At 37.0% G+C, this 14,384-nt stretch overlaps 1 protein-coding gene across 1 annotated transcript in view; it reads left to right on the forward strand.

The window, feature by feature from the left end:
• Positions 1-12,610, forward strand: part of LOC138702051 (osteocalcin 2-like) — a 497,730-nt gene extending 485,120 nt beyond the window's left edge. Inside the window, exon 2 of the mRNA XM_069829572.1 lies at positions 74-12,610. Within this exon, the coding sequence (XP_069685673.1) occupies positions 74-686 (613 nt within the window). The 3' untranslated portion in view covers positions 687-12,610. The remainder of the gene's footprint in view (positions 1-73) is intronic.
• The last annotated feature ends 1,774 nt before the right edge of the window (positions 12,611-14,384 follow it).

Here is a 14,384-nt window from a genome sequence, read left to right on the forward strand (position 1 = left end):
GTGTTATATGGACGGAATAGTGTATAGTAAATTTCTCGGTGCAGAGAGTAACTGTGTTTTCCCTTGCTTGCAGGCAGCAGCATCAGGTGAAGACTGCAAGCGAAACTAAGAAAAAGAGGAAAAAGAAGGCCGATTCAAGCAGCTCAGAAGACTCCAGCAGTTCCAGCAGCAGCAGTAGCAGTAGCAGCAGCAGCGACAGCGAAGACTCCAGCTCCTCTAACACCTCTGACTCCAGCTCTAGCTCTAGTTCCAGTTCCAGCAGTGACTCATCTTCAAGCAGTGACTCTTCCGACTCATCCACGTCCAGTGATTCCTCTTCATCCGAATCATCAAATGATGATTCAAAGAAAAAAAATAAGAAGAAACAGATTACTGTAGATAGAGATGCTAATTCAAACCTTCCTGCTCTAAAAGGTTCCAAGACGGGAAGCAAAACAAAGACTCCGGCTGCAGAGGACAAAGCCAAGTCGGAGGACGAGGAGTACAAGTCCTGTGAAGACTATCCTCCTGTTCAGAGTGCTGTGGTGCAGGTCAGAAAGGACGCGCCCCCCCTTATTAACACAGATGATGAGAATGATAATGATGATGATGACGCAGTGAAGGCCCAGGTACAGAGTGCCGATGAGATGAAACGGAAAGGCAGCAGCAAGAAGAGCAAGAAGCGTCATCACAAACAAGACAGATAGCAGGCAGCGTACGAGTGTATCGTAACCACAAGTGATTGATTACTCTTTATTTACATTACATACAGACTGAAAACTAATGCTGAAATCTGTGTAATTGTAATTCTTTTTATAACCAATGCCGTGATATACAGGATGATTCACGAAAATCGTGCCATATTCTAGGACCTGATTTCTGACATATTTATGATAAAAAAAAGTTCACATAAACATAAGTTATACCGGTATCTTTAAAATTGAGTGAGTTATAGTTTGACAACTTCAAGTGAAACCCCGTAAAACACGCCAACTTCTGGAATCTCTTTCCTTCTTCTCTCTCCCTCGCTCCTCGTCATTGAGTCACCAATCACCACGTAAATATCTGAGAGGGTGTGTGTGGACATCGCGACCAATAGAAGAACCACTCTCCAGTATTACCACAATAACGGATTCTTCATTTTTGCCTCGACTGTCGGCTAGGAAGGTTCCATTATGCTAGCATTACAGGCAACTAGTCAACCTTTTAATGCTTTTGTTAGCAGGTTTGACAAACTGTGAGTGGACCTGCAAGTGCATAGTGCATAGTGCTCTCTCCCTTCCTCCCGTGCTTTGTCACTTGCTCCTCCCCAAGACAGCCAGCGCTCACGTAGTAACCCGGTCAGGGTTTCAGTTCGATTTGTCACCCTCCAGAATGTTAAACATAAACCTGTAAATTATGAAAGTTTAAGCTTTTAAATTATTTACGAGAATGATAATCGGTGTATTAAATTTGAATGAGTTATAGTCTGACAACTTCAAGTGAAACCCCGTAAAACACGCCAACTTCTGGAATCTCTCTCTTTCTTTCTTCTCTCTCCCTCGCTCCTCGTCATTCAGTCACCAATCACCACGTAAATATCTGAGAGGGTGTGTGTGGGCATCGCGACCAATAGAAGAACCACTCTCCAGTATTACCACAATAACGGATTCTTCATTTTTGCCTCGACTGTCGGCTAGGAAGGTTCCATTATGCAACTAGTCAATCTTTTAATGCTTTTGTTAGCAGGTTTGACAAACTGTGAGTGGACCTGCAAGTGCATAGTGCATAGTGCTCTCTCCCTTCCCCCGGTGCTTTCTCACTCGCTCCTCCCCAAGACAGCCAGCGCTCACGTAGTAACTCGGTCAGGGTTTCAGTTCGATTTGTCAATCTATAAACCCTTCAGAATGTTAAACATAAACCTGTAACTTATGAAGGTTTAAGCATTTAAATTATTTACGAGAAGGTACTGGGTGTATTGTAAATTCATTAGAGAACATTCACGTTATTACTCGTCTGAGAAAATCTGTATTAAAGCCGGTTTTCAAAGACTCCAATTTCTGCAGCAATACCATGAAGTCGCCCTAGTGTGAACTGCGCGCGCCGCATTCCGTAAGTTCCGTTGTTCGCCACGAATCTCCTCGGATGCTACACTAAGGCCCGATTGTATAAACCATTTAATCTTAGATCAGAGGTTAAATTGATCCTTGTTTCAGCTGAACTTGGAATTTTGTGTTGTATAAAGTCTAATCTGAGATTAATTTGTCTCAAACTAAAGTCAACTTTGACTGAAGAAATTTCTCCGATTAAGTTAGATGATCCAAGTTCAGTTATTTATTTTCTGTTTGAAATATACGAGTGACAGATTGTGCAAATAAAATATCCATTATTATTAATATTAATAGATATGGTAGGTACATTTATATATATTTCTTTCAGTTCCTTGCCTTAATACACAAACATTCTTATATTTTATAAGGCTCTATCGTGTTCAGCAGTATCAAATAACATAACCTATAATTATATTATGTTTATAACAACCATTAATTATTAATGGATACGATAGGTACATTCATAAATTTTCAATTAACTGTATTACTAAACGAAAATTGTCGTTTTATAAAGCTTTATTATGTTTAGCAGTATCAAACACCATAACATGATAACTTGGAGAACGGTCAACCTTCTTCTTATTGTCCGCCATTATTTACATTGCACAAAAAACCAGTGTCTCCAACAGAGTGTACGGAAAGTCGCCAAAAAGTAGTTGTAAAGTCGCTAGATTTCTCATTATCAACAAAGAAAGTTTAAATTTTGTCACTATGGGGTGCTAAAAAGGTCACTAAATCCCTATTTAAGCAATATAGAAGTTAAAAGAAATTGTTGTTGAAAAAGAGTTAAAGTCGTTAGATTGGCAACACTGAACAAACCTGTGTAACATGGTCCGCGCATCACGTATTTCACCTATTTATGCGATGTTGCCAAATCCTTTTCACGTGAACTTAGATTGCATTTGAACCAAGGTAATTTGATCGCAGAAAAGTTTTATACAATTGAAGAAGTGTGTGAACTCTGTTCACGTTTCGATCTTCGATCAAAGTTGATCTTTAGTCAGGGAGTTTTATACAATTGGGCCTAAAAGCCAGGTTATGAACCGACTAAACAGGAAGTAGTTGGCAGGGCGAGAGGAAAGTGCGGGTTAGAGGGGTAGCCTGTGCAGTGATGACACGTTGAATATGGGGGGTTGGAGTGGAAAAGGAGAACGGAGCTTTTCATTGGATCTCACGTGAAAATGTCGTCTGCTAACGAAAATCTGGCAACGGAATCACGGAAACACTGTAGCCAAACTTCCGAGTTCATTTGCAATACCACGTGCATTATGGGTCGCATTTCGTACCAACGTCATTAGCTCGTGCTTTCTTAAAACAGTCATTTTAATTACTAATATTGTTGATAGTGTAATCGAGAACTATATACAGTAGTTATTTTAAACATATCGGTGACAAACGCTGAACACGCTTTGAATCTCGCGCCACTATGTGGCAACAGAGCTCAGAAAGAGAGCAACGTTGCTTCCGGTTTAATCGGTTCATAACCTGGCTTTTAGTATAGATAGATATTAGAGACGAACAAAACTAACTGCCGCTCTCGCTAGCTGTGTTCGTTGTATTTGTCTTTCGATACTCGCGCATCATCTAAATAGCATTTGGTCGGCGTGGAAAGATTTCGTAATTTTAATAACATACATCATTGAAATAAGTAACATTATAAATGTTTAAATGAGACGAAAAGACAAAACAGAACAGTATCTTAGTTATCAAAAGTTCTGGTTCTATTATATGATATTACCTATGGTTATATAAATAGAAAAAGAAACAATTCTCAAATAAATTTGCATTTCCAAGAAACATAAAACATAACGTTAATATAATTTTACTTGAGATTGCACATTTGATCTCAAACAAATGAAAAGAAAATTCCTAGCCTTTTAATAAGGGCCTAGTAATTAAATAAAGACTGGGGAACGGATTATTATACACTGAAAGGTAGAGATGATGTTTCAAATAGGCTACTTGATTGTTTATACGTATATAACAGTTGCCAAAGTAGATAAAGTTCAGTCAGGTATAAACAACTGTGGCGATTCAAGGCTGCTTGACGTTCGAGACTTCGGGAGTGATCAATCTCGACGTCTCGAAACACTCACAAGCAGTCTTTACGTCAACGACGCGATGTATAGAACATTGTCATGCGGGTTTTCGGCTTTGCGGGCGCTGTTAGTCTTGCTTTCTCGATCGTTGTTCATCTCTAGTAGATATGTAACTCTTCTCCCATGTTCACTCTCACAATGTACACAATGTCTTTAAACCATCCCACAAACAACAGTCTAACGCCATCGAATCACTGGGGACTGAACCAGTATCCCTCAGTGACAAACATACAAACGAAAACACCACGTGACGACGTTCTACGATCTGGATATCTCCTTCGAGATTCGTCCACAGCGTTTCTAGCATTCCCGTTACAAAAGCCATGCACATAAATCATATATGCGTGCTCCATATTGGAAAAATGAATTGGACTTTTTGCTACCACATGCACTCAATGACTGACTACTACGATAATCTTGCACATAGCTCCAGACGTCAAAAGAGAGAGAGAAGTAGAGTTCACAAGCATGCAGTACGGAAGAAATAGATGCGATTTTATCGAAAACTATTCAAAATCGTACACATGTTTATGTATATGAACTTTTTTTCGCAATGATATCAGGAATCAGATCCTAGAGTATGGCACAATCTTCGTGAATCACCCTGTATATGGAACAAACAATCTGTTTAAGTTACACATCTAATTTCAAAACTCGTTCAAAATGTATACCCTATTCTAAAATCCTTATTTAAAGGGACATCCTGCTGAGTTTTGGTCATTTCATTTGTTTAATATAGTGCCAAAAATCCACGGTTTCCTCAGGAATGCCGTAGTGAAGATTTCATCGCTATACCCGTATCTTTATTCTAAGTCAGAAAGTCAGTTTATCCCGTATAATAGGTTATTATATTGTAAATGCTTATTATAAACTTAAAAACAGTGACCAGCTCGTGCTCTTTGTGCAAGACCACTCTTCGCTGCACACTTATAGTATGCAAGAGCAGATCGTTTAACGTCTTTTTTGCAATTGCGTTAGACACCACTTTGAAGAGGTTTTACCACAAATAATACATATCTTCTAAATGTCTACACCTAGACTAATGAAACACTGGACACATATTTACAACAGGTCTGTGCATGAAATACAATTATTATTATTATTATTATTTGGACAATAAATTTAAAAACAAAAAAAAATCAAATGTTCAAAGTTACTTTTTTTACTAATGAAGTATATTGACCTGGAAAAAAACAATGCACCATTTCATTTTTAAATTAATTATGTCGTGGGCGTATTTTCTAAAGAGGAATTTTATAATCTAATATTGCTTCTTTTCACTTTTTTAAATTATGTTCAGAAAAAAGTTAATTAACCCGTATATTTTCAGAAATATTCGTACATGACATACATTTTGTATACATAATTTTTATTGCACTTTTTGTTGTTACTATGAAATCTATACTATTTATTTATTTATTTATTTATTTATCAGAGCTTCCTCAAATTAGAGGCTGCCATTAGACAAAGCATACAAAACAATACAAGAACAAAATAGAAGATGAGAGCTAAAAGAGTAAGAAAAAAGGCAAACAAATACACAAACAAACAATGGCAGTTTACAGAAGAAAAAAAAAATTCAAGTAAAGAATCAATGAAAGCTAAGAAGGAAAAAGAAAAATGATAATGGTGCGTCAGTTTTTTCCATACACTGAATTGGAGTCCATATACGTGGTTCCGTAAAAGTTTGACTGACTAAAGTAACTAATAAGTATTCTATTAACCCTTAAATTGGCAAAACTTCATTTCTCACACTAGTTTATTAAACCGTGTCGGACTGTAAAGAAAACAACTATCGCAATGTCCATATTTTATATGTTGTACAATGTTACAGTATTGTGAAATTTTAATTTTCTGTTCTATTAATATTTTATTTTATTTGGTTATTTTACGACGCTGTATCAACATCTAGGTTATTTAGCCTCTGAATGAAATGACGGTGATAATGCCGGTGGTGAAATGAGTCTGGGGTCCATCACCGAAAGTTACCTAACATTTGCTCGTATTGGGTTGAGGGAAAACCCCGGATAAAACCTCAACCAGGTAACTTGCCCCGACTGGGATTCGAACCCGTGCCACCTGGTTTCTCGGCCAGACGCGCTGACCGTTACTCCACAGGTGTGGACCTATTAATATTATAGCATTATAGCCTATTAACCTATTGTATCCTATAGGCTACTTTGCGAATTTAAGAAATAGGAAATATTTTAAATAAAAACGTAAATTTTTTTTCGAGTATAAAACATATAAACATTTTTTCAGATATAAAAACATGTAAACATTTTTTCAGGTACGTTTTGCAACATATAAATTTGAAGGGGAAAAAAAAAATTTCACATTTATTTTAGCAATACCTAACTGATGTATTACTTTCAAGAAGATACAATGAAAATTGTAAAAATTATAAAAACTCAGTAGGGCGTCACCTTAAGCGAAAATATATCTTATTATTTTGGGGGAAAACTTTTGTGCTCTACAGGGTGTATTTGCTCTTAATATCTCATTCAGCATTGGACTAAGAGGCAACGGTACTTCGTTTCCTGCTCCCATTTTACTGTATTTTTTCTCATGATAAAGATCTTTGATCATATGTATTTTTGTATTTATATTATTTTTTCCACCCGTATTTTTCTTCACTGATAAGTTCACAACATACTAATACGAACCGTCAGTATCCTTCCTTTTCCGCCCGGAATCGGCAGATCCCTGAAATACTGTTACAGGAGGTCTGGACAGTAATAAACCTCAGGGGTTGCCTACTCTGTTATGGTCCGTCTGTAGAGTAGAAAGACGAAATAAGAACTCTGCGCAAGTGGTATGTGGGAGGGCTAGGGCCGATGACCGCTCTGGGGGGAGGCATTGGTTGAACGAAGCTACCAATCGCTTGCAGGGAGGGGATCATTTCTATCTGAACACTACCACGAGCTTCTTACCCCTTAGCGGTCTCGATCTGATGCTACCCTCAATACGCTCCGGCACAGATTGACTCCGCCCCCATATGCGCCAAGTCACTCTACAGATTCCTGGGACGGACTATAGGTGTGTTATGTTTGGGTTAACAGTTTGTATTCACTGTGATATCAAGTTCAAATACACCTTGTAAAACCCGCAACTATTCTTCTAAGCACAAGTTACTGCTAACGCTTAAAATTTCGTAACTTATCATTTACTTAAAATTTTGCAGTAAGTTCGTCAAAATGAAACTTGGAACATACTTGTTGTATGTGAAACGTAGAAATAACATGTGCCTACAGTGCGAGCAACAGAATGCAGTCACTTTATTTTGAAATTTATAAACTACAATAAAAACAATGTTCCTGCTCTAAACAAAGAATAATATCTTTTTGAAACAGGAATCTGGGATATTTCCAAATAATCTATAGTAGTGTAATTGCATTACAGCTTTGATTTGGTAATTGATATTAAAATATTTCTGAACCAATAAGGCTTTTAAAATTCCTGTACTTTGACAAATACATATTACTGAATAGGATATAGAAAAATATTTTTGTGTAACGCCATTGGTACTGGAAGATGGTTTATTTAATTAAGAAACCTCCCTTGTATAGTATGAGTTACATTTTTATAAGTGGTCCTTTCCGGTATTCACTTCAAGAGAATGACAAAAATTGAAAATGTGGAATTTATAAAATATTGCCAAAACGGAAAAAAAAAAAAAATTACGTACATTTCCTCAAAGCAAGAGATATTTTGTTTTTGTTTTTTTTTTTTTAGGTTAGGATTAAATGTCATAATTTTGCAAGTATGGGCTTCGTGTAAATTTAATTAAACAATCAGAAGTAAGTTATTTTCCTTCAGTAATTGATTATTGTGTTAATCAGTATCTTGAACACTACTGAAATGATTTTTGTCATTTTCTACAAATGTAACATTTGAAATACTTTAGCAAAAATATTTCTTTGGTGCGCCGTAAAAGGACATAAGTCACAAATCATAAGTTTGGAGTAAAGGAAAAGCAAACTTTGAAATCAAGTCGAATATGATTATGGTGACCTGAAAATCTAAAGTGCTACAACATTATAAAAGAGGATAGACGTATATCCTTCATACTATCTGAAGACATACATTTTTGTTTGTATTCAAATTAAAATCCTAACTCAAAACAACCTATTTCTGACTTATACTCTTTTATCGCGAACTATAGATTATATTTAGCAAATGGTAACAGCTGTGATCTTAGTTTATGTACACCTTATTCCAAAATCAAAATCATAATTGATAATAACAGTGAAGTAAACTTTTTCATATTCAATACTAGAATTGTTATACATACTTTTAAACAGTGGACAGTATTTAGTGCTTAAAATGTGTAACACAAATACACATAGTAGTAGTTGAATTTCACATGTAAATGAGAAAACAACATTGGTTATTCAGAAGAAGAGCCTTACATAGTATAAAACTTTATTGTTGAGAAATTTAGGTAACACAACACTTCGAATGTTCAATCGCCTTTGGGTAGAAATAGGGCCATCAGAAATGAGTGGTAATCATTAAGGAATGAAGTAGAGAAATTACAGAAAACCACGACATAGAATGACAGACGATCTCAAGATATGGATTCAGAATAAAGAAGAGATTAGAGAGTAAATTCATTGCTTTCCCGCATCTCTCTTTTTACCTAAAGATTAAGAAAGATTCAACTTTTAAAAAACTTCATATTTCATGGATTTAATCGGCAATAGAAAAATGTCTATATTATATAGAGTGTGAACCGTAAGTAATGTCATTAATTTCAGAGGGTTTTCTTTGAGATATTTCTAACAAAATGTTTAATACAGTTTTGCTCGTTTTTGCTTCCTTTTCGAGATAAAAATTGTTTTATATGAAACATTTCATAGCGTGTTTTGGGAAAGTCCTTAAGATCAAATTTCTGCACTGCTCTCTTAAATTGACTGGGCATATGGGGAATTCAATCAATGGCTTTTCCAAAACACGCTATGAAATATTTAATATAAAACGAATTTTATCTCGAAAAGGAAGCAAAAACGAGCAAAATGTATTAAAATTGTTTGTTTGAAATGTCTAAAAAAAATAACACCCTGAAATTAATGACATTACTTATGGTTCACCCTGTATATTTTCTTTTGAATGAGTGATCATTGGAACCAACATTAGGAATATACTTTTTCTTTACTCTTAAAACAATCGTATTTAGCCATTTTACACATGGAGGTCAGTGGCGGCTGCTTGACTGAGGCAAGTGAGGCCGGGCCTCAGTCACTAGGCTTAACTGGAATCAAATTTTGTTTTTATGTAATGTATTAGTTATTTGAATGAAGCATATATCACTGTAGAAGCATTTGAAAACTTTGTGATGTAGATAGACCTGTTTTGCGGTAAAATTTGTTCCCGAGGCCAGGATCGCTCATGCCGGGTCTGGCTTGTGATGTATATAGACCTGTTTTGCAGTGAAATTTGTTCATGAGGCCAGGATCGTTCGTGCTGGGTCTGCTTCTGAATTTTCGTTTGTCTTTGCGGGCTTTAGACGTTGCGCTTTAAACGTTGCAACTGAGGCACAATTCGTCTGGCCTGGTCAGGTTTCACTCCTCTCAACCATGGGCCGGCCTCAAGGGTAGAGTGGGGTGGGAATAGCAGTGGTGACTTGTCTTCCTAAATAGGCCATAAATAACAAACATTCCAGCTCTTTGGCAGGCAGAGACCCACTCGATTCTCTCCCTTTATGTCTCAGTTTATGACTTAAGCGAGGGTGTTCTACTATTGTACTTCGTAGTACAGTAGTGAATCTGGGCCAATGTTGTTATGTATTTTGGGAAAATATAAACAGAAACAAATGAGAGAAATAATGTTGGTGCAGTTAATTCATTGTTAGAGTGTCTTTTTTCGAGAAGAAATAATATTGAAAGAAAGGAAGTTTTAAATAAAGAGAGAGCCGACCGAGAGACCTACGACATCGCTGACAATTTTTCTGACAGATAATCTTAAAACGCGAGTTCCTATTGCATCCTGGTATGGGCAACATAAATGGTTAAGTGGTAATGTGGTGCAAAATAAACTTCTCTGTTGGCCTTGTTCGTTGCTGTCAAGGGAAAAAAAATAAAAAGAAAAGAAAGAAAGGGAAATTTCAACACAAAATATGGGTTGCTTCATCACACTGAAACTATCACTGAAACTCGCAGCATAACAGCTTATTTGGTGAGTGAAATTATTATTTTTCATTACTAGTAATAATAATAGGCCTAATAATAATATAATAATAATACATTAATAATGATATTAATAATATAACAACAATAATAATTAATATCATAAATAAACATTTCCTATCGGAGGCACTTAAACTAGTTGCATCTGGCCTCACCGAGGATTTGGATCACCGGCCGCTACTGATGGAGGTTCCTCATCATCAGAATTTCGCTTCCCTAAATATTTAGACAGCATACTTTAAACACCGATTACTTTGGATTTAGTACTTAGACCAAACAGCAGAAATACAAAGACACATTTCCAATCAAACTGAATATCCGGATTTCTGCTTTCTTTTGATGTCACTGTTGGGTATCGATTATTGACCGAATGATTACTTGTATCACAGAAAAGGCTGACAAACTTGCGTATTTTTTCCATGCACACTCAGCACTCAAAATATTTCATGAAGTAGAAGTGGTGTTTGGTGGTTTAATGAATCAGTGCATTTTCCAAAAAATTTCCCTTTTATTATTGATTTTGGTAATTTTTATAATCATTTTAACACGATTACAAAGTGTGATGAAGATTTTCCTCTTATTAAGCAATTCTTTTAGCTTATTGATTTGGCAACTTTTATAGTCGTACTGATGTTGCAATTATTAATTTTGTTTAAAATGTCGAGCGAGAATCGAACCTACGCCCGAGCGCAACTCCGGATCGGCAGGCAAGCGCCTCAGCTAACCGAACTATGCTGGTGGCTCCAGACAACTTAAGAAACAAGTCTGATGATAGGTCGTAAGATGACTGAAATGTGATTTTTTTTTTTCATCGTGCTTATGAGTAATGATTCAGTTTTAGCCTAGATCATATTACTGTATATGTAACAGATAACTCATCGCTATGTTAAAATCGGCAGCACTTTGAAGAGAACAACCGCCTGGATCGCCACCCGTCCGCCGTAAACGAACACGAGATGGCAATACAGTCGCTAATGCAATTCAAATGGGAATTATGACGTGACTCCTTATGTAACAACTAGATGGCAGCGTAGTAAACCTGACAAAAGTTGTTAACGTCAAAGCCTATAAGGCCGACCTATCTGTTACATATATGATCTAGGGTTTTGGTAACTAAAACGTAACTAATTTTTGCAAATCTAGTCTTTCAGGTGAAGCTCCCTGTAAAGCAGATTTGAATAATTTCAAGGGAAAAATTGTTCCGGGGCCGGGTATCGATCCCGGGACCTCTGGTTGAACGTACCAGCGCTCTACCACTGAGCTACCCGGGAACTCCACCCGACACCGTCTCAACTTTTCCCTTGATATCCACACAACTCGCATGGGCTGACGAAACGCCAGAGACCCACATCGAGTGCACACAATCTTTGTGTGACTTGGAATTGTGGTTTTGTGTGGATATAAAGGGAAAAGTTGAGACGGTGTCGGGTGGAGTTCCCGGGCAGCTCGGTGGTAGAGCGCTGGTACGTTCAACCAGAGGTCCCGGGATCGATACCCGGCCCCGGGACAATTTTTCCCTTGAAAGTAACTAATTTTTGTTTTACATTTTCGGCAGACACCCTTTAGTAGTATCTCAAGGTTTCTTGTCAATAACTTATAATATATTTTCACTGTTAAAGTACTGAACATCTGTCCGCTGTATAATTAAAAATACTAACTTAAACCTTTAAAAAAACTTACTTTTTTCCTTATCTATCTAACAGATATTGGACTAGTGCCTTAAAACAGGCAATAACCACTTTACATATCCTTAAAATTTGGTTTCGTATACTGAGAGGGAATCTAATAATATACTGAAGAAAAATATGCATTATTTTTGGCATAAGCACTGGACACTGATGGACACTTTTTCATTCCTGCTGGCTATTTTTAATCGTCTTTTGCTTGATTTTATTTAAAATGTATTCTTGTCATATCAAATTGCTGTTCTCTGGGCCTGCTCTTGTTGATGTATAGGTGCTCTAATCAAATTAGTCTGAGAGTAGATCTCATTTTTGCAACATGCACTTATTCGTTGTGGTTGGAGTGCCTATATGTAAAGTCGTGGAAGAAACAAGATTGTACCACGATGGCTTATAATGAATTTGCTTTTGTGAATCAGTTTTATTTGAATACACTTAATCGTTATTTATGTTTGAATAATATTATAATATTATGGAAGCTTAGTTTTTCAGTCAATAATGTTGTGTTTTATGTAATTCATGTGACATTTTTGTTGCCAGACATCAGTAATAATAAAAGGCAGAACATTATATGTCAATCATTTTACTTCCTGCAATTGCAGGCAAAGAATATCACCCTCTTACAAATCCTTACAGGTTGATGAGTTCATCATGTACAGATGTAGAAACAAAATTCAGGTGGTCCAAATTTTGTTTCTGGGTCTGTACAAGGAACAGTCGGGAAGTTACAAGTAGAAGTAGCGATTTACACTTTTTAAGGAGGCATCTGAAACTATCATCACTAGATGGGAGCATTATCAATGTGTGTACAAGCGAAAACAAGAAGCAACAGTTGCAAGATGGCAGCACATCTGGACCAGTGTGCCATTGGAGAATTGTTCAGAACATTGATGCACACTTTGTCTCGAGCTGCCAGTAATGACACAAGACTCATCACCCATGACTAGAGTCGACGGCAATTGGGAAGGCGGTCGTCTGCTAGCGTTTGCGTAGAGAGAGACAGATAGAGAGAGCAAGGCAGTGTACAGCATGGCCACATCGTACTTCACGCGCGTATGCAATATAAATAGCACAGGAGAGAATTTAAATTCTCAAAAGACAATAATGATCTTAGCCGTTGATTACTGTAAGCATGACACCAAACAAACTCTCTTTCCTTCACTAACAATATTCTTTGTATGGTTAGCAATTCCACACCATATGCTTCTACAGTCGTTTCTTGCGCGTTGGCAACATTGCAGCCAGCATCATGATGGCCGGCAGCTTTCTGCTCGTTAACGTTTTTAAAATAATTATACACCCTAAACATTATCTCCCGCGCCCGTCTGGGCAGTACTTGTCTTCTTACAATCTCTCCTTCCATTTATCACATATGCACACACAGACACACACACACACACACACAGTATGTTCGTTTTACTTATTCAATGTTTTGAAACATTCACACGTGAACAAACGAACTCCGAAAGCACTTGTTACAGACTGATTCCGATTGGTTCTACTGTACAAGCTTGTGACGTCACATACCAGAAAAGCTATAGCAGCCGACTGCCTTCCGAAATGCCGTCGACTCTAGCCAATCATCCCCTTCATCCTGTTTCCTCGGATCACGTCGCCAACCTGTTACACACTTGTGTCTTATGTCGCCATCACATGTTTTAAGTTTGACGAAGAAACAGCCTGTCATCTCATGGCATACAGAGTGCGGATTAACGGGGGGATTTCCCCCCTGTTGGTAAGTTATCCTCCTCTCATAAATTCGTATTAACATCCCTGCCAGGGATAATTTCTATCCCCCTCATAAAATATATTTGTTTTAATACGAGTATACTTCATAAAGTACAGTATAAAGTAAGCAAATAAAATAATATTGATGTATTATCATCACCGACAAGCTGACAACAATCAATAACTTAGGAATTACACATCTTATCTTAAGCCTGCTCATGGATATAATTATTATTATGATCACGATGCAAGACAAGCAACTCAGTGCGACCAAGCGTTGAGCCGTATCGAATGAGGATAATAATAATTTTATGTATGATATTCTCTATCTAAGATTCTATCCCCCCCCCCTCATCAGAAATCTTAATTCGCACCCTGATAGGATATAACATCAGTCACTTCAAGTGTGTCATCTACGAAAAGGTAAATGAAATTAATCAGTCTTTTGTTACAGGACTGTGAACTTTGATATGTTATCCTAAACCAATTCTTTCATTTGTAAATTCTTTAGATAGTGTCCATAAAGAGGACCGTCATTTCAGTTCTTTCTTGGTGGCGGACAAAATTTTTAGAGACGACCTTCAGAGCATGTGGTGTGGCCGTACTCCACCCCCCCCC

Source organism: Periplaneta americana, chromosome 6 (assembly GCF_040183065.1).
Source record: "Periplaneta americana isolate PAMFEO1 chromosome 6, P.americana_PAMFEO1_priV1, whole genome shotgun sequence".
In the NCBI taxonomy this organism is placed as follows: domain Eukaryota; kingdom Metazoa; phylum Arthropoda; class Insecta; order Blattodea; family Blattidae; genus Periplaneta; species Periplaneta americana.